The sequence below is a fragment of the Lycorma delicatula genome, chromosome 11 (genome assembly GCF_047948215.1).
Source record: "Lycorma delicatula isolate Av1 chromosome 11, ASM4794821v1, whole genome shotgun sequence".
Taxonomy (NCBI): Eukaryota; Metazoa; Arthropoda; class Insecta; order Hemiptera; family Fulgoridae; genus Lycorma; species Lycorma delicatula.
The window spans coordinates 30,414,938-30,442,742 of record NC_134465.1 but is presented as its reverse complement, the minus strand read 5'-3'; the positions used below and the strand labels follow the sequence as shown (position 1 = coordinate 30,442,742).

The window sequence follows — 27,805 nt, the reverse complement described above, 5'->3', positions numbered from 1 at the left end:
CTATTTTATTGTTTGTTCAGGATTAAACATGGACGACGTAGCCTGTTTTAATGAAACATGGATGATCACTTATTTTAACAAAATGCATTTTACGCGATTAAAATATTGACTACAAACTAAAATATTTTTAAAGGAAAATAAAATAATCAGACCTAGTTTCACAGACGCTGATCTCAAATGTAGACCACAAAACTTGTTCATAGACAGTCCTTTCTAAATAAAAACTGTAGTATTAGGTAAATGGAAAAGGACATCAGGATATTCACTGATGCAGAAAAAGTATCAAAGAATTTGGACCTTATTTTAATCCTTTATTTCAGATGAATAACCCCGTTTATACTGTCGTTTGTGATAGTTGTTACAATACGAGTAGTAGTAATGTGCCTTTTATTTCAAAAGAGTAGACATTAAGGGTCATCAAGTCTCTTAGATCTAAAGGTATAGCTGGTTTGATGGTATTCCACTGTTTATAATCAAAGATCTGGATGATTGGATTGTTCCAGTATTGTAACAACAGCTTTTTAATTTAAGTTTAACATAAAAAATTTTTCACAGTTTTTGGAAGGAAATATTCTATTCCTAAAAAGACAGATCACCATTTGATTTCCAACTATAGGTCTATTTCAGAGTTAAATGTTGTTTCAAAAGTATCTGAAAAAATTATTCACCGTTATTTATATTCTGTTCTGTTTCATTTTATCTTACCTTGACAGCATGGTTTTGTGTGTCTGGAGATCTACCCTAACTAATCTTAATGAAATATTCATGCTCCTGAAGTCTAAGGTAGGAAACAGGTTGCTGTTGTGTTTTTCGACTTTCAGGCCTTTGATAAAGCACCTTATGATTTACTTTTGCAAAACCTTGGTCCTTTTGATATCAAAGGTATGTAAAGGTGTTGAGTAGGATTTTCTAGAACATACACTTCATCTGGTTTTCCTCAGGATTATAATTTGGGTCCTCTGTTTTTCCTTATTTATGTAAGTGGACACAGTCACCTTTATTTCTTCAAAGATTCCTGTGTTGGCGGATGATGTCAAAATTTGCACTAAGGTGAATTGAAAAAGATGATCCTTTGTCTTTGCAGAGTACCATCAATAGTTGATTCTATTAATGGTCTACTCAGTAATCTATTTTTAATAGAATGCCCCTCAATTTAGGAAAAACCGTTGCCATTACCTATTCTAGAAAGACATTTAAAGTTAAATATTTGTGTGAGGTTAAGTGAGTTTAGAGTATTAGAGAAACCCACCGGGTTGGTCTAGTGGTGAACGCGTCTTCCCAAATCAGCTGATTTGGAAGTCGAGAGTTCCGGCGTTCAAGTCCTAGTAAAGCCAGATATTTTTACACGGATTTGATTACTAGATCGTGGATACCGGTGTTCTTTGGTGGTTGGGTTTCAATTAACCACACATCTCAGGAACGGTCGAACTGAGAATGTACAAGACTACACTTCATTTACACTCATTACATATCATCCTCATTCATCCTCTGAAGAATTATCTTAACGGTAGTTACCGGAGGCTAAACAGGAAAAGAGAGAGTATTAGAGAAGATTCAGTTATGGACTTTGGCGTTTTATTTGCTGCAAACTGTTACGTAATGATCATGTTTTCCAAATCAAGGAAATAATTAACATTCTCCACGCATCTTTCAAAAGGAACTAACGAAGATAGTTGCTGCATCCAAAGAGAAAAAATGATTCTTTCTGTATATTACATTAGGGACTTGAAAACCAAAATTGGTTATATCACTAAGACGTTTTCGGCATACCTTAGCAGCAGAGATCACATTCTGAAACAACAGAAGAAAGCTACAGAAAATTAATATCCCTGAAACTACACCGGGATTTGTAACCAGAAGATACTTCATTAAAACCTATTGCGTCAAAAATGAAAAAAAGACGTTTGAAAAGATTCATTAAAATTAAAACTATATGCTCTATTATAATTCCTAATTATAATAGAGATTATATTTGTAATTTTAATCAATCTAATCAGACGTTTTCTTTAGTTTTTGACGCAAGGGGATTTAATGAAGTGTCTTTTGAATATAAATCCCAGTTTAGTCTCTAAGGTATTAATTCCTGTAGTTTTCTTTGGTTGTTTCAGATTGTGAACTTTGCTGCTAAGGTACTTAAAGGAAGACTTCTTAGTGGTATAACCAATCTTAGTTTTCAAGTGCCTTTTATTAAACCCAGAATGAATGGTTTTTTTCTTTGGATGCAGCAACCATCTTCGTTGGTTCTTTTGGCATGGAGAAAATTAATTTTTATTTTCCAGATTCTGTGGGTGTTGATGGTATTTCATTATTGATTAAAGTCATCAATTATAAACAATAAGCAACCGATAGTGTAATTATTCCAAGGTTTATCGGTAATTTGATCAAGGTCTTAGCCCTTGGTTATTATACGTCTTATTATACATGGTAATTTTTTACTTCTACATTAAATAATTTTGTGTGTTTTATATATTCTTTTGTTATTAGTTTGTGCAACGTATTTATCGGTTAAACTGGTCTGTTTCACCTTTTCCCTGCCATGGTGACTCCAGTTTCCCAGAATTTCATTTTCACTAAATATTTGGGGATGGCTTAAATGAAAGATGAGGAGAACATTCAAAAATATATTTGTTTTTTTTTTTTTTTTTTGTTAAATAGCCTGTTGTAAAAAATATTTACCAAATCTGAAGACGATGTAAATATTTCCTCGAAATATATGAGATCAATTATATTTTTTAAATCGGTGTGTTCAGTCTTGCATCCCTTATATCTCCAGAACTACTGGACCGATTTTGACCAAACTTGGTCGGATTACTTCTATACATAGGTCATTGGTGCCGTTAAATTTTCAAATTAAAAGGTCGAGGGGATGAGACTGTACAGTAAGGTCACCCTCAGTATCTCGAGATTTTGCGTAATTAAGGTTTTATTTGTCTTTGGCACATTTGTTAACAATTCAAAAATAATAATATTTGCAAAAAAAATTTTTGCTGAATCGCACCCCTACGAAAAAATGATCTAAATAAACTAGCGGCTAAGTGGGTATACTGTCTCAAAAGTACCCCCTCTCACCACAAGGAGCGCTAGTGTAGCTCTGAGGTACAGCTGTTGTAGTCGACAACTAAGTTGTGACGTTACAGATGAGAGGTAGAATTAAATAAATTAATAATATTTAAAGTGTAAAAAAGTTTTTAATGTGGCCGCTAGTATCGCCACACCCGTGCGAATGAAATACGGTATGCGCGCGCGCTTTAATTTGAATCATTAAATTAAAAAAACAAAAAATATTATATTTAAATAAAATGATAAATATTTTTAATTAAGTTGTGTATGTAAGCCTTGCATCAGAAAAAATCTGCGTGATTGGAAATTCCTGCAACTGTGTTGTCAGTTTTTTCTAATAAACAACTAACCTTCGACACCCCCACGGGGCTTTTCGGCTGCCCTTGCCCCTTCTAGGCTCTGGCCAACTATTCCCGAATTCATTTTAGCGTTTACTCATTAAACACTATCAAAAAAATATCTAAGGCAGCTACTCAAACCACTACGCCAAACAGCTACATGCTTGCGCCTCCTTCATTCACCTTAGATCTAAGTAATGACAAACTTTACAACTTTTTTCTCAATATTAAACTGTATCCTCGTGGCCGAAAACAACTCTACTCTGAATTATACCTTCATAATTAACTACTTCAGAAAAATCAACCCCAAAAATGACTACGTTTCTGAGATCTCAGCCCTGACGACAAACTCAGGACTTTTACTATAATCTTATATTAAAAAACTTTAGTCTTTTTTATATGAATAAAAAAACATAGAAAAATGTTGGTCTAAAAGAAACATATTGTGTTGTATTTTCTACAGATTCAATATTATACGAGTATTATTTTGTTAATTGTTTACTGATGTATTTTTTTTGTATCAATGAACGTTTATATGTCTGTACATTTAATTTTATTTTCGATTGATATGTAGAATCCACTCATCCTACATTCATGATGATTGATTATAATACAAATATTTGAAAAATATATAGCTTATATCATTTGTGAGTATATATATATATTCGCTTATGTACAGTATAATAAAATATTTTACTTCTATATCTAACTACATCAGTTATGATAAATTTATATATAAGTCGTAATAAATATATTTTTGTAAAAAGTAAATAAATAAATTACAACGAATCCAGGTCAGATATTTGATAAATATTTGTTATATCAATATATAAAAACCGTTCTTTTTGTTATAGTCTGAAATTATCGACCTAAAATAACTTTTGTTCTCTCAATTGCTTTGCTCTGTCTGTTACATGTCAGTGACAACGAAAATATATAACCGGAAAATACAAAGTTCACTGTAAAATGGTGACATGCATTCAATATTATATTTCGTTTTAATTTTTAAATATTATATTATAGTGGAATATTAAAAGCGAAATAATAAATTTGTATCACATTTTAACGGGTAAAAAGGATAAAATAAATTAAGTTATTTTACTTTACAAAGAATTCTGTTCATTTCCCATTAATTTATCGCAGGGTCATGTGCTCAGTAACGGAAAAGAACGCAAGGATTTTGGGGAATACACCTTTCCATCGTAGAGCCTAGACAACAGACGCTTGGTGCTAGTTTTTTCTTATTGTTTGGTGGGTGTTTGTTTATTTAATTTCAGGTATATACTTGTTTTGTCTATGGACGGAATTGTGGATTGCGTTTGGATCCTTATAGAACAATTTTAAATATTTTTGGGCTATCCTTGAGATACTCAAGTCTCAAGTTGGGAAGAAGACGTAATTATATAATTTGCGTTTTCCTCCCGACGCGGTTCCCCCTCAGACAGTCTACTGAGGGTTTTTAGATGATAGTATCTTTTGATGTAACAGGAACGCGCCTGATAAGACCCTAAATACTGGAGCATGCAATGCACTCCCTACGTCGAGGGAGTAGTAAGTCCTAGCGATAGACCAAAAGTCATGTTTTTATTCCAAATATGAAACAATATTTCTTAACACATTGATATCAAATTAATAATTTTTATTATCAGTTTTATTTCGGCTTATTAATATTAAAAAATGTCAATTTGCATCCACTGAATTTTCTCAAAAAGCTGGGTTTACTAAATCGGTTTTTGCATTGTGCATTAAAGAAATTACGAGAATTGGCATTGTGCATTCACGAAATTGGCTCATAATAAGTAGAACTAGGCGCGGGGTTCGCGCTTCCGCGAGCTCGGTTAGCTAGTTCAGAGGGAGACGATGTAGGACATTAGAGATGTCCGCAAGAGGCCAACAGCGAAGGCAATAAGCTGACTTATTAAATCACCGATGTAAATGTCTACCGAGGCATTTGCATCGGTGACATCCAAACAAGGCCAGGCTTATTACTATGAGATATTTCATAGTTTCTTTCTGGACACGTTACTTTTCGAGATAGGTTGGCCAGATTTGGTTTAATTAATTCAAGCGTGCGTCTTGAATGTAGGGCCATTGATGATATGCGCCATATCTTGAATGTCTGCCCCAGCCAGGTACGAAGCTGAAGGTGATGAAGCTGATTTAGTAATATATCAGCGGTAACCATGTTTGAGGAATCAAAAATTTTTTAAATTATTAAAAAAAATTATTACAAATTCAGAGTAATAGATCAGTTGTTACTTAACAGCAGTGCACTTTTTATTACGTTATATCAATGCAGGCTATTAATTTCTCATTTTGGCTTCTTACTTTCAACATACAAGTACAATATGTGATTGTATCTAAATTAATTATGTATTGGAAACTTAAGTTGTAGTAGTTTAAATCTTTATTCTCAAGTCAAAATTTTATTATTATTATTATGTTAATTTATTAATTAAATTTAACCAAATAATAATACTTCCTTTGAGTGAAACCAAATGAATAAATCGATTCTTGTTGTACGGGTACGGTAACAAAGTATAGTCTTTGAAGTATAAAATTTATATAAAAATATTAAAAAGTAGATTTTTATAAAAATTAATACAAAAAGTTACTGTGCAGCGTTTTACCTCATTTTATTAATACCATAATCTTTTGGTTTTTGATTACTTAAAACTCCAAAACAAAATAATTATCGTAAAACGGTTTTTTCCATTATTTTTTCGTAAATTTTTACATTAAAATCATGTATCAAATTTCCACCTTCCTATTAACAAAAAAAAAAAAAAGATTCAAGATGGCGCACAAAACTTTCAACCTCACCATAAAGTTGTAGTTTTGTAGATCCGCACTTGTTTTCCTTCCTAACATACCTTAATTTTTAAATATGTAGCCGTTTCCATTCATATTATCCTGTATGAATTGTATTTATATTTTATGAAGGATTATAAGACTCCGAAATACCTTAACACTTCACCAAATACCCTTATCGTTGAACTATCATCAGAAAACAAAAGTTTCGGAAACGTTACATAAAAAAAACTTCCTGTAAAACAGATTATCTACTGGTTCTGCAGATTTCAGCATCTTCTGTATGGATTGATTAGGTTGTGACTGACAATCATAGAATTTTAAACAGGGATGAAAACAAATCAAAGAAATAGAAAGATATAATTGTTGAGAAAGTTTGATTTAATCGTGAAGGAACCTCTTCTTTGGAAAGGAAACAGTTCTTCAACCAATGGATTAAACTTTGTATGCTTTAGGGCATTTTAGATCCCGTCTTCAATCTCTTACGAGATTATTTTTATTCGGAATGAGAACATCGTATTTCTGAGAACAATATGTTCATTGAAAATGTAGATATATGCTGCAATTAAAGTATCTTTCTCTGCATAAATAAAATAGTTGCTCAATAATAGATTAAGGATTTCTGATGAAACTACCTCATCCTTTTCTAGAATCGTATGTCAAAGTGAACAATCTTTTAAATTAAGTAAAAGTTTGTTTTTTTGTTGTTTTTTTTTTTAATAATGAAATTTGGATCGTCCCAACAAGTAGCCTTCAGCCATAAAAATGCCAAAAATGGATCGTCAACAACGACTGGACCTATAGTTACAGAACTCAAGATGGGAAGAATTGATTAAGCATAAGAAAAAAGGAGGTAAATTCTTTGAAAAAATGACTTTCCTTCTGAAGACCACCAGTACGATTCGAGACAAATAACCTTACCCGGAGGAAAGGTCTTAGCACTTAAGGAAATTTTATTTCAGCTACTAAATAGTAGAATTGTAATAAAATTTTGCATCCACTGATTGCCTTAATTATGATATATTTTTATCATCTGTGGTTTTTTTATTGGTTAACGGGTTGGATGATAAGAGTGTGTACTACATTTCTGGAAGGAAGTAAACTTCCTCCCAGAAGAGTTTAAACTAATACAAATAAAGCTTTACGTTTTCTTTGTAGATTTTTTAAAATGTATTTTATAATTATAATCATTGGGAAGTAATACCAATGATAAAAAAAAAAAAAAATATTATTTAAATAATACCGCTTTTACCCTTGAAAAATTTAAGATTCATAAATTTATTTTTCTCAAACTATTTCCACTCGTATCTATTTACCTATTGATAAATTTTTAAGAATGTTTTTATTTTATTTTATATTCCTTTTATTTAAAAATTTTATTTATATTTATATTTTAAATATGAATTTGCCTACATAAAAAAAAAAACAAACTTGTATGAATAAAATCCTTAGCACCAAATAAAAAAGCTGGCAGCAGAGTTTTCATTCCCGTCACGCGGCTTTTTTTCTGATGCACGACTTACACTCTCAGTTTAAAATATTTATCATTTTATTTAAATATAATGTTTTTTTAAAATTTGTTAAACTTCTTTTGATTTGCCAATTATTACGAAAAATAAAACCGCTTGATTAAATTTTCAAAATTAACACTTTATTTTACTTAAAAACACTATATAACTATTTCGATTCCAATTAAATCATCTTCAGTAGTATAACATTAACAAAATAATAAAAATTTTGAATATTAATAAAATATCAGTATTTTTTTTTTTTTAATATGGAAAGGAGAACAGTTAGGTCTTCGCAGAACCTACATATTTTTCTGGAGGTAACGAGGACCTACAGTAACATGAAGGTGTTCTCAGAATTTACATCGTCTCCTTTTCGTATTTCAAAAAAATAGTGATAGTTTATTATTTTCAAAATTTCTATTATTTTGTTAATGTGTTATACTGAATTTGATTCCATTGGAATCGAAATAGCTATGTATTGTTTTTACGTAAAATAAAGTGTCAATTTTGAAAATTTATTCAAGAGCTTTTATTTATAATATTTTTGATTTATGTAATCCAATGATTCTAACTAAAGTGCGCGCGCATTCCGCATTTCATTCGCACGGGTGTGGCAGAACTAGCGGCCACTTTATAAACCTTTTTACACTTATATATTATTAATTTATTTAATTCTACCGCTCAAATATTACGTTACAACGTAGCAATCGACTACAACAACAGTACGTCAGTATTACATTAGCGCTCCTTATGGTGAAAAAAGATACTTTTGAGACAATATACCCACTTGCCGCTAGTTTATTTAGATAATTTTTTTGCGGGGGTGCGATTTTGCAACAATTCTTTTTGGAAATATTTTTTCATTAATTGTTAACAAATGTCTAAGAAAAATAAGACCTTAATTAGGTGAAATCTTACGATACTGAGAATGACCTTATTGTACAGCCTTACCCCTACCTTTTTTTAAGTTGAGAATTTAATTGCATCAATGCCTTATATATAGAAGTAATCTGACCAAGTTTGGTCAAAATCGGTCCAGTAGTTCTAGAAGTAATAAGGAGTGCAAGAACGAACACGCACACGTACATACGGACTTCCGGAAAACTCCCATCCGGTTTTTTAGTATCCTTAGGTGTCAAACAGTCAAGATCCGGTGAAAACCGCATATGCCCAAATTGGACCGATTACAATACTTTACCTTGTAAAGCTATAGCGCTAGACGGGAAAGTAAAAAAGCGAGATCTATTGCGTTTTAACAAAAGCACGACTAGGAAAGATGAAAAATGACAAAGAGGTTATTACTAATCGTGTGTTAAGACTTTCGGGAATTCAAAAAATGTTAATTCCAGTTTAGCTAGAAATAAATACTTCCTCAATTAATTACACAAGCGTCTGTTAAATGTACATTTTAAGTAATGTTCACAGCGCCTCTTGTTAAATCAAATTTCTGAAAATATTAAAGGCTAAATTATCAAGTTAGAGAAGAATGTTTGTTTCGATCTGAGCTGTAACTATAGAAGGCTGATAAACGAAGTGTTTGACAAAAGAAATTGTTGTTTTGCAAACTATGCGTCAAGCGGGTTGTACACTTACAACCCGCTTGACATAAGCGAGTGCAATAAGGCACTTTTAGGATAAAGAGCAGATAGATTGTTGACTTTCTAATCTACCTTGTACAGTGGGGGTTTGAGGTCTCTTTTCATCCGGAAAATACTGGGTTCGAATCTCGATTAAATATTTTTCGTACCCTGCATGATTAATTTCTTATCGTAATAAATAATTTAAATGTAAGTAGGCGTTGGCCTTTAGTTTCCTGAGAAAAAATAAATAAAACAAAAAATATTTTAAACATAAAAATGAGATAATTCAAAGATGCAATGTTTCTTTCAAAAATTTTTTTATATTGTTTATTTAAGTTATCTAAAAATACATTATTTCAATGATTTTACTTTCTTTTATAATTCTCTTTTTTTTTAACTGTTTAAAGTAAAATTCAGTTCAAACTGAATAACCAAAAAGATGTATATATTTATCGAAGTAAACCTTTTTTTTATTGTTGAAATCTGTTTCAAAAATATCTGTTTTCTATATTTCTGTTTCAATATCTGTTTTGCTACGGAAAAATTGAAGTATACTTCTCTTTAAAATTTAATTTTCATAGCTAAACTATTCCCATTATTAATGCAAAAGAAAGATCAATGTTTTTGATATAAACAGTAACAAAAATTAATTAAAATTATTTCAAGATAACGCACATTTCATTTGGAGACAAATAAGTTGTAGCAATACTATGTTGCATGCGCATGCATATGTGTATGAATGGGTCGAGCATATTTATGTGCGTAGAATTTAAAAATGTAGTAGACGTATATAAAAATTTATAAAGCATAAAAATATATTGCGAAATACAAAGCGAGTAATTCGGAGATATAAATGAGCGAGTAGATTGGGCAACAATCTTGATAGAAATTGTAAGCTGTAGATGTAGCAACTTCTTTTCAGTGGAGCTAGCCTGACTCCCTTGTTTTCTGAATAAAACAGGAGGGAATCCCAGGGCAGAAAAGATAGAAAAGACAGAACGGGGGTTGACGGAGTAAGAGAGATGGTGAAGAACTGGAATAAGGGTTGTTAGGAAGATACAGAAGATGGTTGGATGGGAGGGGGTGGATTGGAAAAAAAGAAGTGTTGAGAAGGATGAGATGCGGAAAAGAGAAATAGATGCATCCGTCCGTAACAGCTCTCACTTTAACCGCTGTTCAACTAAAATAAGTTAGAAAATATTTCGTATTGGAATTGTGTTTTTCACAGCGTTTTTTTCAAACATCCTTGAGCGTACGTAGTGCAGTTGGCCAGCTCCAGTCAGCAACATAACTACGTATGTATATCGCACACAAATATTTTTATAATCTACCATCTCGTAGTTGGAACTCTATCTTACAAGATAAAAATTGTAAATGTTGTATTTTATTTTAAAAATTCAATAAGCTAAACTGTTTTACCTTCAAACAAATTCGTAAATTCGATAAAAATTTCATATTTCTATTCCAGCCAATTTATCTTGATTTTCCATAAAATTTTTCTACTTTTACATTTGCTTTAATACGCTTAATTATACATAGATTATTTTTAATAGACTACAGTAAAAGGCAAGCTATGTCTTAGGGATGTGTGTTTGTGATCCTGTAATACTAAAGCAGTCTTACTAACTACCATGAAGTATGTGTCAAACTATTCGTCTTAGTCATGAAACTGACAATTCGTCATCGTTAGCCGGTTATTGGCCCTGAAGTAGTTCTCTCGCACTATGTCAGTCTCCTTTCTTTTATTTCTCGACGTTTTAATTTCTTCACGATCTATCTTTTAAAACATGTATGTTCCCTATTAAAATTTTAACTAAGCTTTGATTTTCATTTACTACTGAATTAAATATCATTCATATGTGGCAATTTAATTAAAATAAAAATTAACGGTGAATATATATTTCCTAAAACAAAAAACACTAAAATTGATTACAATTTATCAAAAAAAATATCAAATTTTAAATTCTGGAAAAGCTGATATAAAAGTATATTTAAGATCTGTAAAACATTATTATATGTGAAAAAACATACTTTTAGTTACTTCTAAATTTAATTTTTTAGATGTTGGTCAGTCCTGAAATCAGGATTTACCCTCTTAAGAATTAGCTCCTTGCGAAGCTATGTAGAAAAAATGAGGAATGAAGTTCTTTCCAGTTGTCCTTCTTTGAGCCGTAATATTGTTATAAAGGTGGATTATTTCTATACCAATTTAGTAGTAGTTAAATACGTCATAGGATCCTTATGGATGTAAGTATACAGCGACATTGTTGAACCTTTGTTTTATTAGTTAATAGAGAGTTATTGATTTTTATAAATTCCATTACAGAAAATAAAGAAAGTATTAGTAAATTATGATCGTCTGTTAAGAAGCATTTTAAAGACTGTTTAAAACGTATGCATTAGTACTCGAAAATTTCATATCTTCATTGACATAAAGACCGAGTTCCGGTTCCCGGAGTGTGGACCCAGGGACGGCATAGCCGGGCCTGGTGGGTCCTACTCTGGGGGTTTGAGGCGGGCGCAAAGTGAGATCTGACCGGTGGGCCGAGACGTAAAGGCCCGTTAGAGTACAGACACTCCCTTGGGCTGTGTAATACTTAACTGCAGGATCCGGCCCGGGAGAGAAGAAAGCAAATTCAAATTCAAAGCAAATTCGTGGTAGAACATTGCTTCTCTTATGTCTTACAAAATATCTATCAGATTTAGCGTAGAGTATACCTGTCCTATATGGTACAGATCATGCCACACCAAAGAAATAGACGTGGCACTGAACGAAACAGCCGCATCGTCATTGGCTGCTTACGACCTATATTGTAGAAAAGCTATCTTGTTTGTATGGCATTACAACACCCGATATCGTACGCGAAGTAACAGCTCATAAGGAGAAGTTCCAAGCTTTAACATTCCAAGCTCATCTTTTGTATGAACAGCTCATCTTTTTTCTGATGACCACTCAGGAACACCCTAGCAATGAGACTTATCTTGTGGCGTGTACAGCTCAAAAAGTGGAAAACATCCAGTGAAGAACTTCTTCCTGGACACAAAGAGGACTGGGCAACTTTAAGATCTCTGAATAGGTCGCGCTCTGGCGTCAAAAAATGCGAGACAAACTTACAAAATAGGGTTTCACAATGGACTGTTTCGTGCGATTGTGGCGATTAGCAACTGTAGCTCATTTACCTCAACCCACCGGGTTGGTCTAGTGATGAACGCGTCTTCCCAAATCAGCTGATTTGGAAGTCGAGAGTTCCAGCGTTCAAGTCCTAGTAAAGCCAGTTATTTTTATACGGATTTGAATACTAGATCGTGGATACCGGTGTTCTTTGGTGGTTAGGTTTCAATTAACCACACATCTCAGGAATGGTCGAACTGAGAATGTACAAGAGTACACTTCATTTACACTCATACATATCATCCTCATTCATCCTTTGAAGAATTATCTAAACGGTAGTTGCCGGAGGCTAAACAGGAAAAAGAAAAGCTCATTTACTTCAGTGTCATCTTTGCCCAGCCAAGTGCACAAGAAGGAACTACTTGAGGAGGCGACAATGAGCGGCTCTTGACGTCGCTAATGTTTGACGTACTACGGCTTGAGTGGCCAGTAAACTCTGATATATATTTGTATTTGATTTAAACCTTCCAATGAATTTTTTTTTTGTATTTTTTAAAATTTTATTTAATTTAACTTAAAGTAATTTTTTAGTTTTTAATATATTTAATAGTACTGCCTATTTTATTAGCAATCTTTATATCCTTCTGATACAATAATAAATACAACAGATATCCAAATTGTTATAAATAAACGATCCCACTTTTCATCAGCATACCATTAGTATTGAAATCGAAATGGTATTCATCTCTTTGAGGGCTGAATATCAACAGGCTGCTCACAACAGAATCTAGCAGCTCGTAAACATTTTTATTCTTAGAAAAAGAAGCTATGATTGATTGGTGCCTCCAGACTTCTGGTATTTTAAATGAGTCAAGAATTGTAAAACAATTTAGGACAGATGTTGTAAAACAAACCAATTAATTTATTTATTATTTTCTTTTGACATTCAGGGAATTTCGTACAATAACTTCTTAACTCAGTCGGGGGAAAGTTATAACATTTGTTTTCTACTATTACTCTTGCAGGAAGTTAATTTTTTCCGGTGTTATATCAAACAATTCGTCTCAATTACACAAATAACGATTACGTAAAACTTTGAATAAACTAAGCTGTCAAAAGTTATTGTTTCTTCGTCAAGTGCTTGTTTCGCGTCCGATATTGTCCAATTAGGATCTAACTTTTAAAAGATCCTACTTTTCTTTTAAAAGTAAGATCACATCTTATTTTTAAAAGCTATTACTCAAAACGGGTTGCCGGTTGAAATAACCGTATCACCCTGTTAAATTACGTAGCAACGATAATCTTGTTCCTTCACATCTCGTTTAGATCGTTTCCTTTATTATTTTCCCCTTTGTTGTTTCCTTTATAGTAGATATATTTCCCCCTCGTGCTATTTGATGAAGATAGAGTAGTCTTCTGCTCTTAATCGTTTAAAAATTCTGCTCGTAAACTATTATTTTTAAAACGTCAACGTTTCCTATAATATTGCATTTCAAATGCCAGAACCTTTTTAAAAATTACTTAGGTCAGGGTGCATGCCTCTCCATTCTTCAAAGTCCAGTGATAAAGTAATCCATTAAATCTTACCAAACGAACTTTCAAATTCCTGTTTCTTTGTACCCTTTTTTTTATATTAATAAAATTTAATTGAGATTTCCAAATTTTTGTTTTAATTTCAGTAGTTTTGTTATTATTCGATCAATAAACTGAACCCAGATATGTATATTCTTAAAAAATTTTCAATATTATTTCCATTTATGATGATTATTCCTTCGAAATTCTTCTGAATTTAATGTCTTGACACTCATCGTTAATCCATATGCATCATTACAATTGACCACTCTATTTATCCACCTTTTGAGTTCCTCGGATATAGTTATACTCCAAGGATTTCAAACGTACTACGAAGATTATTGAATAATTAAAGATACAAATTGCTCTGGAGCTAAATCGGCGAATTTATTTTACTTTTCAACGTAATTTTCAGTAACAGTAATACATTTGTCCCATATCTTAATCAGCTTATTTACGCCGGATGCAAAGAAAGCTTTTTCTTGATGTCGATGTCAAGTATTTTCTTTGATGTCGTCATTGCATTAAACTTCTTACCACGTAGCGCCTCCTTAAGTTCACCAAAGAAATGGAAATCTGAGGGGGCTATTGCAGGATTTTATAGGAGAGTGGGGTAGTATTTCCCGATGAAATTTTTCGATGGTTTCTCGAGTTAGCTGAGCCTTGTTAGGCCGGACGTTATCCTGAAACAGAGTAATGCCTTTACGCAGAGATCCAGAGCGGTTTTTCTTTATAACATTGCTGGCTTCACTTTGACGATAAGCGTGTCACAGTAGTATCCACTTTTTTTTGTTCGCTGATCTATAAAATCGGGCCTTTTGTGTCCCAAATAATTTTCATGACTTTTCCTGTTGATGTTCGGGTTCGGAATCTTTTCTTGACAGATTAGCATTTCTACTCAATGTTCCAGTATTTTTTTTTTATTCCGGTTTACAGTGGTGAATTCATGTCTGATTATAGGTTAATTGTGCAAAAAAGCATCATCACCTTCCAGTTGATCCCGTGTTTTCAGCTCTTTGCTGATGTCAAGTCTTGTCTTCTTTTGATAATTTCTTAGATGTCTTGGAACTATCTTCCAATTATTTTTACGATATTGTTGGTGATAATATTGTCAATTATATCGGCCCTTGTAATTTTTTAGTTAAAATCTGTTTGTTGGATTATATAGTCTATGCGGGTTTCAAGCGCTGGAGTTAAAATTTCAATCGGGCGTCCAAAGGATGCTCGTCAATCACTGAAGTTCGACCGTTGTTTTCTACCCACTTGTAAAAATTTCTGCGGTTAATACAACTTTATTCTTATTGTTTGATCATGTGACAGTAAGTTTTTACCTCCAGAAAGCAAAAACACGATCACTGTACGTTGACGATAAGATCCCCCCTATAGATCGTTCGTTATTTTTTTCATTTTTATTTTTTATAAATTTATTTGTAAATTTTTTTGATAATAAATTTTTTTGTTCACTATTTCGCAAAGTACAAAAGAATTCGCCATCGTAAAATGAGATTTTGAGGTTATAAAGAAAACAATTCTATTCAAACAGCTGATCGAAATTCATCACAACGTTACCAGCTTCCTGTTCTGAAAATATCATAACCCTCTTAACAACTGTTTTGCCTTCACATATATTTGTGTCTCTAATTATTGAATAGCCCTCGTATATAAAGTGTTGTTATACAGAGTGATTTTTTAGTCCTGTTACCCAATTTTAAATGTAATTTTAAAAAATGGAAATTTACGCGGAATAAAAAAATGTGTTTGTTACTTACAAAAGAGATTTAATAAAAAGTTATTACTTACATAATTTTTAAAGAATATGTTCAAAATGCCCACCCCTTGCGGTTATACACGCACAGACTCTTTTCAGCATATTAGCAGAAACCTTTTTAAAAGCTGCATTGGAAATATTCGTGATCAAGTGTGTAATATTGACTTTAAGTTCATCAATAGTGTGAGGATTGTTTTTGAAGGCCTCGGACTTAATATAGCCCCACAAACAATAGTCAGGAAATGTCTGACTATGTCTCCAAGGTCTGGGGACCGTGGAGGCCATAAGCCCTTGCTTATTATTCGATCATCAAAGAACTCTTGCAGAAAATCCACAGTTTCTCGAGACTTGTGGCATGTAGCGCCGTCTTGCTGAAACCAGCAATACCGTTCTTGAGGTTCCGGGAGGGACAAAAATTGGCGCACAATATTCCTGTATACTTCACCATTTACTGTCTGTTCGAAGAATACGGGTCCGACTATACGATGACGAGATATCGCACACCGCACACCAATTTTTTCAGGATGCAAAGATTTGTCTTGTAAAGCGTTAGGATTTTCAACCGCCCAAATTCGACAGTTTTGACTGTTCTCATAACCGTCGAGATGGATCCAAGCTTCATCACTAAAGAACATTGTGTTTAAAAGTTCGATTCCGTTATCGTTTACGAGAGATATTGCAATCGCTTGTTTAAATTTGAAGGCTGAAGCTCTTGGACTAATCGTGCGCGATACGGATACAATTTCAATTTTTTAGCGGCTTTGTGAACACTCGAATATGACAAACCGACTTGCGTGGAAAGTTTTCCTAAACTTCTCCTTGGAGAATTGAGCAATCTTGTTTTCACATTCTCTAAAACGTCATCTTTCAAGCGAGTCGGTCGACCGCTACGTTTTCTGTCGCAAACACAACCTGTCTCTCGAAATCGGTTTGCTAGCCTAGAAATTGACATTTTTCTCTGGCGGAGGGACAACAAATTTAATTTGAAATGATTCTTTTACACTCGCATACGATTTCGTAGCAAAATATTGTTCAAGAATGAAAACTCGTTGTTCTATGGTAAAAGACATTCTGTTCGTAATACGACCGGAAACGGCACAAAAGTTTACATAGCTCAAAGAGAATCAACTCACACTGCCGTATCTATACCGGTTGAGCAGCGCTACCAACTTCGTTTCACAAAACAATATTTCACTTTCTTAGAAAACAATTACCAGACATTAACAATTGGGTAACAGGACTAAATAATCACCCTGTACTAGTTGTAAATTCAATTAACGTTTTTTGTTTCCTTTAGTCATTTGTCATTTCTTTCCTTCATTCCTTTTTGTTTCTTGTAACTCTTTTAATCTCATCATAATTATTATATCCTAAATTCCTTGTTAAGTTTTATTTGATTCATTCTTTCATGTTACAGTTTTTACCTCTATACATCATTTAGTTAACAGATTACCTACGCTTGAACGTCTTAATGCATGACCTGACTATTTTTATACCTGATTCTGTCAATATTTCTCTTCTCTCTTAAGACTTCATCGCTTTGATTGTAACTAAAAAATACTTAATTTTAGTTTAATGTATACACTTATAATATATTTTTCTACACTATAGATACACATTTTTGAAACTAACCATAATGTTCGCTGTGTTTTTAAAACACAAAAATATTATATATTTTACGTTTCTGTATCTTAATTTGTAATTCTTTATTATTATTTTTCTTAAATATTTTTATTACATTTGTTTTATTCTCCTAGAATTAATAGAATAAAATAGTAAGAAATAGTAGAAAAAAAATTCTGGTCATTCCTTATTTATTCAAAAAAATATTTCATTTGTCAGTATAAAAGCCGATCTCCATAACATCTTGGCTTTTCAGCCGGAGGTCCCGGGTTTGAATCCCGGTCAGGTATCTTCCATATGCTACAAAATTTCCATTTCATATTCCCATACACAAGCGTCAAGCTTATATGGTGAATTAATAAAAAAAAAAATTATTTTCTTACTTTATGTGGTTAGTTTACTCTCATATTATCCTTTAATTTTGTACTTTTTTCTGTTGCATTACTTCATTTTGTATCCTGCATTGTTTTTTTTTTCTTATAAACAATTTTAAACAACTCTCTTCTTACAGTGTCATTTTAACATCATTCTTCCTATATATTCTCATCTCAAACGTTTTATATAAATTTTTATTATGTTTCTATATATTTATTTTGGTAATATGGAACTTGTGTAACATGGAATAAATAATAAAAGTAATTTTTCTTTTATTTATACTTTTATATATAGTTGTATTCAAAATCATTAGCGTCTGATCAGTGTAATATAACTATACCGGTAAACGTGCATTCTTGAACAAACTCAGCCCGATCTTTTCTGAGACGTGTTTTTAATTGAAAACCCAACCATCAAAGAACACCGATATCTATCATCTATAGTATTCAAATTTTAATAAAAGGAACTACTTTTATTAGGATTTAAACCTGAGAGAACTTTCGACTTCAAAATCAGCTGATTTACAACGATTAGTTTACCACTAGACCAAGTCGGTACATTAGGTTTTCTTTAATAAGAGTACTTTTATAAAAAAAAAAAAAAAAACTAATGTTTTGTATGATGTTTAATTAACCATTATTTCAATTTATCTGTAACAACTGACAGGATAATTGAGGAGATAAAAGTAAATGTAACAGTAGAATAATAATACTAATATGTAATATGTTAGTATACAAACTGTATATGAAATATTCATTGAAATTTTCTTTTTTTTCTGTCGAGTATTTTTTAAAGAATTAAAATTGAAAATGAATTTTAAAAAAAAAATTTAATTGAATATACAATCAGAAATTTCAATATACAATACCGTTATTTATACTGGTGTATTAGTATGTATAATTAAAATTGCTTATGGTTTCGTAGTTTTCATGTCAAACTTGATTTGCAACCAAATCAATGGGTGTTTCTATTTGTATATGTATTTGTGTGAGTATTACTGTATTGTCATATGACAACTGCCCTCATGAATATTGAGTGTATTATTAACAGAGTTCTGTCTGTCATACTGAATGAGAGGGTATATGCGCGCGCACACACACACACACATACAGACATGTACACACATATGTATGCATGTACCTAATAAGTATTCACTACATAACACTGCTAGAGTATTATATATGTTATGTATCTGTACCTATTTCATATTTCACTCTCTCTCTCTCTCATCCTCCATCTCCACCCACTTATCAATTTTCCTCTTATCTTGTCTCTATTTTCTCATTGTTGTATGTGATTACGTGCGTGCGTCATACACATTACTGTACTACGTTCATGTTGTTTCTAACTTAAAAACTTTCAAAAAAAATAATTATACATTAACTAGGCTAAACCAGTGTGAAAGGTCAGTAAAAACTTCAAAAACTCATATAGAAACAGTTTATATGCTTCATTATTTATGAAAAGATTGAATAATTGCATCTAATAAATCAACCACTGTACTAATGTTTCTAATATTTAATTTTTAAAATTAAAAATAGTAATAAGAATTATAATTTTAAAAAATCTGAATAATTTCCTTGTTGTTTTATTATTTCGATTTTTTTCAAATTCATTGATTAAAAATAAAATAAAAGTTAACTAAATTGTAATTTTCTGCTGATTTTTAAGGACTGGTATTTTGGAATTTCTAAGGACAGAATATTCTGTATTCGAATTCTAATCAGTTTGGTATTTTTCATACTTCTCATTATAAACAGTTTTGATGTATTGATCAATTCCAAGTGCGAAACCCACAGGTTGGTCTAGCGGTGAAGTCTTCATCGCATATCAGCTAATTTCGAACTCGAAAGTTCTAAGGTTCAAATCCTAATAAAGGCAATACGGATTTAAATACAAGATCGTGGATACCAGTGTTCTATGATGGTCGGGATTTAGTAAACAGCACATCTCAGGACTGGTCGACTTTTCTTTCTCTTTCTGCTTAGTCTTCGGAACCGCCGTTAAGGTATTATCTCAGAGGATGAATTAGGATGATATGTATGAATGAAGTATGTATGATTGAAGTAAGTCTTGTACAGTCTCAGTTTGACCATTCTGAAGATGTGTGGTTAATTGAAACTCAACCACCAAAGAACACCGGTATCCACGATCTAGTATTCAAATCCGTATAAAAGTAACTGCCTTTATTAGGATTTGAACCTTAGAACTCTCGACTTGGAAATCAATTGATTTGCGATGAGTTTACCATTAGACCAACCCGGTGGGCTATGACTGGTCGACCTTAGACTGCACAAGACTATACTTCGGAGGCTAAACAGAGAAAGAAGAAAAAGAGAGAAATTGAAAAGAACGAATAATTTTAAGTGCGTTTATATAAATAATATTTTATTACAGCGGCATTTGTTTTTTTTTTAAATGGTTGACGTAATAACTTGATTTATATGCACTTTTGTACATTTGCCACTAATTAAAAATAGTCTGATTTTTCTTGTATGAATAGTATTAATACATGCAGTACATCACACACTTATTTACCTTGTTATTTCTCTTTATGTAGTTTTTTAAAGTGGGGAATCTATTTGTATTAGTATCATTCTACTAAAACTATCTTTGCAATGTTAGTTTTTACGAACCAAACCAACTGAAATGTATTACTATATGCAGAGAATTCTGGTTATCAGGACCACCGGTTATTCCGAGCAGCCGTTTAACGGAGAGTTTTGTAAAACAAGAAAGATTATTGGTGTAATTCATGTAAAACAGGTTTAACGGCCCAAATGCCGTTTATAAAGCCCAAAATTTCGTATCTCTCTACTCTAGTCGTAAAATAACAATTTTATTAGTAATGTCGTTTAATCGTTGTTTAAACGCTGAAGGTAGGCAGCTAATTTCTCCTTAAGCACTAGAAGAAAAATTATGTATGTACTGGTGTAGTACGTGTAATTCTTTCAAGTTTTATGGAAGTGATGATGAAATAATTAAAAGGTTTATTCAAAAACAATATGAAATTGAGGATGATTAAGACAAACTCGAAGTCAAACGCGTATCTACACAAGATAAAAAAAATTCATTGATGGACTTGAGCAGTATTTTATGCAAGAAGATAGTAATGCAAACCCGCTAACAGAACTGTGAGTCTGTGCCGAATCGGTAGAACGCCACAGATAATGAAAGGAAGAAGAAAGAGTAAATTAAAAGAATATTTCAAGGTCAACCAGTAAGAGACATTAAAGTATATATTTTTGTATTTTACTGGCCATAAAAGGCATTCATTATCTTTACCTGTACATTGCTTTGGTTATCAGGCTTTGTTTTTTATTAATGATATTTTTTTTTGTCTTTAGTCATTTCACTGGTTTGATGCAGCTCTTCAAGATTCCCTATTTACTGATAGTCGTTTCATTAAGGCATACTCTCTATATCCTACATCCCGAACAATTTGTTTTGCATATTCCAAATGTTGCCAGCTTGGCCAATTTTTCTCATTTACCTGTCCCTCCAATATCAAAGCGACTATTCCAAGATGCCTTAACATGTGGATTATAAGTCTGTCTCTTCTTTTAACTGCATTCTTCCAAATGCTTCTTTCTACATCAATTTGCCGCAACACCTTTTCATTTGTCACTTTAACCACCCATTTAATTTTTAAATTAATGATATAAGACTACAAAAATAATTTAATCATTTTGTAATTTAATATTGTTATTTATATAACTTTAGTACTGTAATAGAAATATAATTCCGAATAATAAGTCGTTTAGTCGTGTTTAACACTTTGAGTGCCACCTATACAGGAAGTAAAACGATTTTAAAAGCCATTTTTTTTTTCATTTAATTTCATTCAGTATCACAAAAAAATGTATAGGTAATAACTGTCACTCATTTGAGTAAAAAATACGTTTTTAGCGATTGTTTTTTTGTGTGGTGACGCATCGGCTTCACGCGGCCAGTAACAGTTAAAACCTTTTCCCATCACAATGATCCGCGGTTGATTAGCGCTCCGCAAAAATATGTTGGTATCTGATTGCCTCCCTTCATAGTCTTATGCTACCCTCTTGTGAAAAAAATGTCAAAAAATTACAGTATATAAAGAGATTTAACAGATTCTGACAAAAAACCAAATCAAGAGTTATTGCTCACCTCTGAGACGTGGAATGTACGTAAAACTTGCTGTGGAATTGCTTCTTGGAACCAATGTAGTAAATGCGCTATACTTGTACAAGCAGCTTACAAATGGAAACGTGCAAATCATCGCATTCAAAGAATTAGTCGAAGAACTGACAGGAATCAACGTTAGTGCCGTTCCTCCTCCTCCGACACCAGCAGACCAACCTCACCGCCTTGTCGATGTTGGCAGACAAGGAAGAAGGCGATGTCATAAATGTTATGAAAAAAAGTCAAAGGCCGAAGGCAGGAAGATTGCCATGCGAAAAACTACTCCAACCAAATATAAATGTGTGGTGTGTGAAAAACACTTTTGTTTGGACTGTTTTTTGGTGTACATAAATATTTTGTCAGAAAAATTAATTTTTTTTTTTTTCAGGTTGAAATTTTATTATCTATATTTTATTTTCAAGCCCATTTTATAGCAGATTCTTTGCAATTGCTTTTGTGTAGTTTTTGTCAGTAAAAATAACATCATATTGTAATACTGATATTCTGCATTATTTCATTACATTTATCATAAAGTAATAGCCATGCAACACCAGTGTGGACTCGCTATCAACAGGCCAATAACAGTTTCATGACATACTGGCCATGCTCTTTCACTTGCCATGTGTTTTAATAGTAACTATGAAACCAAAGCGGAGTTACACGGTCATATAACTAAACCTAACATGTGGTGACACGTTCGACTCACGCGGCCATTAGATCTGTAACTCTATGAATCCACGTTGGACTTACGTGGCACTCAAAGTGTTTTAATAATTAGATGTGTACTATACTGTATTATTTTATACCTCCTCATTTTTCGTTAATATCGCTTAATAGGTCAAGCCGTATAATAGGGTCATATGCTCCCAGTCTCGAAGTAGCCCGAATCTGCTGTATATGTTTTTTATCAAGATTTGACTGATGTTTTTGATATGATTAGTACAACGATTATGTATGGATACGATATATAACCAATCTGTCCTGTCTCATTTAAATCGTAACTATATGGGTTTTATGGTTGAGAGGTATTCTGAGCTTAGAATTGTTGTAATAATACTCTCAGTCTGCAATTTCTCAATAGTATAAAGAATTTTTCTCTTTGTTTTCCATCTTTTAATTGCCACGAACATAAAAATATATCAAAAGTTTTTTATTGTATAAAAATAAATATTTTGTTAAATTTTCGAAATAGGGATTGTCTCCTATTTTGATAATCCATATTTTTTTTTTAATATTTTGTTTTCCTTGGATAAATACTAAAGGAAAAGGTAATATGATACTCTTAAATTTTATAATTTTTGATTTCACAAACACTTAAGATAACATTAAATTTAACAACAATATTAAATATAAATTATATATTTAAGAATTTCCTATTATGTTCTAATACTTACATTTTTTTTTTTTGTCTTCAGTCATTTGACTGGTTTGATGCAGCTCTCCAAGATTCCCTATCTAGTGCTAGCCGTTTCATTTCAGTATACCCTCTACATCCTACATCCCCAACAATTTGTTTTACATACTCCAAACGTGGCCTGCCTACACAATTTTTCCCTTCTACCTGTCCTTCCAATATTAAAGCGACTATTCCAGGATGCCTTAGTATGTGGCCTATAAGTCTGTCTCTTCTTTTAACTATATTTTTCCAAATGCTTCTTTCTTCATCTATTTGCCGCAATACCTCTTCATTTGTCACTTTATCCACCCATCTGATTTTTAACATTCTCCTATAGCACCACATATCAAAAGCTTCTAATCTTTACTTCTCAGATACTCTGATTGTCCAAGTTTCACTTCCATATAAAGCGACACTCCAAACATACACTTTCAAAAATCTTTTCCTGACATTTAAATTAATTTTTGATGTAAACAAATTATATTTCTTACTGAAGGCTCGTTTAGCTTGTGCTATTCGGCATTTTATATCGCTCCTGCTTCGACCATCTTTAGTAATTTTACTTCCCAAATAACAAAATTCTTCTACCTCCATAATCTTTTCTCCTCCTATTTTCACATTCAGCGGTCCATCTTTGTTATTTCTACTACATTTCATTACTTTTGTTTTGTTCTTGTTTATTTTCATGCGATAGTTCTTGTGTAGGACTTCATCTATGCCGTTCATTGTACTCCGAATCTAAATTGTACTTTAATATCATTAACTGCTAGTTCCATGTAAAGATTAAAAAGTAACGGAGATAGGGAACATCCTTGTCGGACTCCCTTTCTTATTAGGGCTTCTTTCTTATGTTCATCAATTGTTATTGTTGCTGTTTGGTTCCTGTACATGTTAGCAATTGTTCTTCTATCTCTGTATACTTACTATATAATACTTACATATATAATTTATATTCATTAATTCATTTTGTTTTGATTTACAGGTGACGGGTGTTGTAGGAAGAGCTGAAACATTATCTTCTGTTTATTTTCTAGCATCATTTATGTTTTATATAAAAGCGACCAGAAGAAAACGTTCAACTGGTAAGTAATTATATTTAAGTTATGTTAAAAAAAAAAAAAACTAAATTATAAGAGCTCAGCCTGTGCCCTCCTATATTGTCGACCTACCCTGGTTAGATTACTGGCTAGAATCTGAAAAATGTATAACGAAGTATGAAAGTACAAACCTATAAGATCGAAGAGATGTGGGAAGACAAAGGAAGCGTTGAGGCATTCTTTTGAAATCGGAACAGTAGATTCAACTACACCCTGAAGGACGAAGAAGAAGAAAATATGATACGATTACTTCATAATTAGATTACAGTTATGGATAATGAAATCTGCCGAGCTAATGGAATGTGTTTCTGTACGTAGGTTGATAATAATTAGTGTTTTCAATTCATTTATGATTAAATGCTATTTTGAGTTCATTGTGGAGAAACTGAAAGCTGAATCTAATTACAACGAGACGCTACATCCGTTTTGTAATTCACTCGTCTATACGCTACATTGTGTTGAGTTTTCGTCGTAATATGGTTATTTAAAACCATATTAAAATCAGTGAGGTAATATTTTGTTTCAACTTAAATTTTTAAAATATTCAATTTAAAAAATTTATCCTTATCAATTAATGGTCCGATAAAACAAATTTTTTTTAAAGTACCATTACATAAAAAAATAATAAAAAACGAATTATTTTACAACAAAAAAAAGTAGTATTTTATACATATTATATGAAGAAGTTATCAAAAAAACTGTCACGTTTAGATAAAACGTGTAAAAATCAAAAATATATAGTGCTTTCGTTTTCCAATTTTTTATTATGAATTTTCACCTGTTAAAGATATCAATCACTGATTAATTATATTTTGAGATGTGATTTGAATCACATCTCTTGTGATTTATATCTTTATCGGTGTAAAAAAAAAAAAAAAACAGAATAAATACGAAAATCTGAGCTTGAGAAGATAATTTTCAGATAAAAAAAAATCATTAAACTCTGATTAAAAGTTAGTCATAAAAATAAATTAAACTGATATCTCGAATACAATGATTAAATTGAAGATAATTGAATAACTAATATAACTAAGCCGTTTTCTAAAATTGCCCTCGTATGGAACACGTCGATATTTCTTTATTTAATCACCTAATTAAAACTTTCTACGAGGCTCGGCTGATAAATTATGCACATATATGCGTAGCATGGGAATGAAAAGAGATATTGGAATGAATTAGAAAATGAATAAAAAGTGCAGTACCTTAGCTACAAAATGCAGTATTTATTTTTCAATATAATCCCGTTTACACTGTCACACTTTTCCCAACGTGTGACAAGTTTTTGCATTCCGTTACTGAAATATTCTGGCGGTCTTTCTCGTATCCAAGTGGCCACAGCTTTCTCTACCTCATCGTCGGTGGTGTAATGATTACCTTTGAAATCCCTCTTCAGATGAGGGAAGAAGTGGAATTCACATGGAGCGAAATCCGACGAGGATGGCGGATCCGGAATTAGACCATACTTCAGCTTGCGAAGACCCATCAGAGAGTTTGCGCGGTACCCATCGTGCACAGATTTTACGGTAACCCAGTCGGTTGATAATTTGGTCTACTCGTTCTTTAGATATGCTTAACTGAATAGCGATGCGTTGCTGGTTGATTCGGCGGTTACTTTGAAGCAAATCTACCTCTTTTCGATGTTTTTCGTCAGTCACAGAAACTGGTCGTCCGCAATGAGGTGCGTCCTCAATTGTCGCTTTACCAGCTATCATATTCGCGAAATTTCAAGGCCCACCTATTCACAGTACTCCTGTCAACAGTTTCACTACTGTAAATCGCTTTTAAACGATGAAAAATATTCGTAGGATTCACATTTTCTGCTTTTAAAAATTCGATCACTGCGCACTGTTGTAACCGTGTTGACATATTGGCTGTACACGACTTCATTTTAACTGTTACTAAAAACAAACCGGTAGATGGATTTCAACGCATTATCGCAGTTTGTAGAGGGGGATTTTAGCTATCGTGTGCTGCCAACTCGATAGTATCTTTTATTTCCGTGTAGCTCCCGCTAGTGTGCAAAATTTATCAGCCGAGCCTCGTATAAAAAGAATGCCGCTGTAAAATAATAATACATGCCTTGTGTTTTAACATTATTGCATACCAGCTAAAGGTAAAATTTACGTTAATTTACAGCTATTGAAATGATTTTTCAATTTTCTATAAAATAATTGGTATAGAAACGTTCAAATCTACCCAGCGGAATTTAAGATTTAACCACCGAACATGCGTAGAATACGAACTTGCGCTTGGACTTCCTGATTTTTATGTTAACATACGAATATTATTTTAATCCTGTTTATTTACTAATTCGCAATACTTAGTTATACTAGGATAGTTGTTATCTAGATTTGGCATTAATAAATAGTAATCCATATTAAAGACAACAGAAAGCTACTCTTCGATTAATGTTTTGATTTAATAAAAGAAATCCACGCATTATTAGTTTAGTTGGATAATATTGTAAACACCAGTAGGTTAAATACAATTCAATCTAATGCATTAGTTTAAACTGTTGTTTAGATTAACCTCGGCGAGTATGTTCTGGAAACATATGTATTGGAACGTATTTTTAATTCTCATCGTACACTATTTTAACCAATCATAATACTCATTCATCCTAATTTTTCATAGAAACCATTAAAATTTCAGTGATCTCAACACGAAATTTTTCTGAAGAATCGAAGTACTGAATGGTTCTCACACAGATCAAGATGCACTGAATTCCAACAAATCATAATATTATATTTTTATCCAATCAAAAGATCGAATATATCGAACCAGTTGGAATACACCAAATGTAAACCAATCATGATACGTAATTACTTCAACGAATCGCAGTACGGAATGGTGCTGACCGCATATCCCAATCACTTTATTTCTTTTGTATAAATGAAGCCATTTAAAAAACATCAACTTTTGAACTACCACAAATTATTTGGTTGATTTTAAACTCTGACAAGGATTATTCATGATGTTTAAATTCTTTAAATCGTATTTCCCATATGATTCAACAGTTAAAATCCATTTACATTTTCGTTTATCTAGCTTGATTTTAATTTTGACATGGTAATTAGCCTTTTGTTAGTTACAAATTAATTGATAGTTTGCAATAAATTTTTATTTAACCTTTTAGGTTATTTTCGTTTTTTTAATTTTTTACATTAACAACGAAAAACAGTTTTATTGTTTATTAATATATAGGCCTGTAAAGGGCTTACTACTTATTTCATTTTATCTCTACAGCGTTTGGGTGTACCTAAAATAAATATTCAGAAAGCACAGAGTAAATTTTAAAAATTTGTCAAAAAAACGAAATTTTACTCTTCATTGCATTCTTCTCAAAAATTTACTTGAATGTGATCTTGAAATTTTTATTTATCCAACGAGGAAAGGCATCAGTT

General features: G+C 32.1%; 1 protein-coding gene across 1 annotated transcript in view; it reads left to right on the top strand.

Annotated features, from left to right (window-relative positions):
- LOC142332472 (protein O-mannosyl-transferase Tmtc3-like) overlaps positions 1–27,805 on the top strand; it is a 465,936-nt gene that overhangs the window by 218,303 nt on the left and 219,828 nt on the right. The window contains exon 5 of the mRNA XM_075378918.1: positions 24,287–24,386. Within this exon, the coding sequence (XP_075235033.1) occupies positions 24,287–24,386 (100 nt within the window). The remainder of the gene's footprint in view (positions 1–24,286; positions 24,387–27,805) is intronic.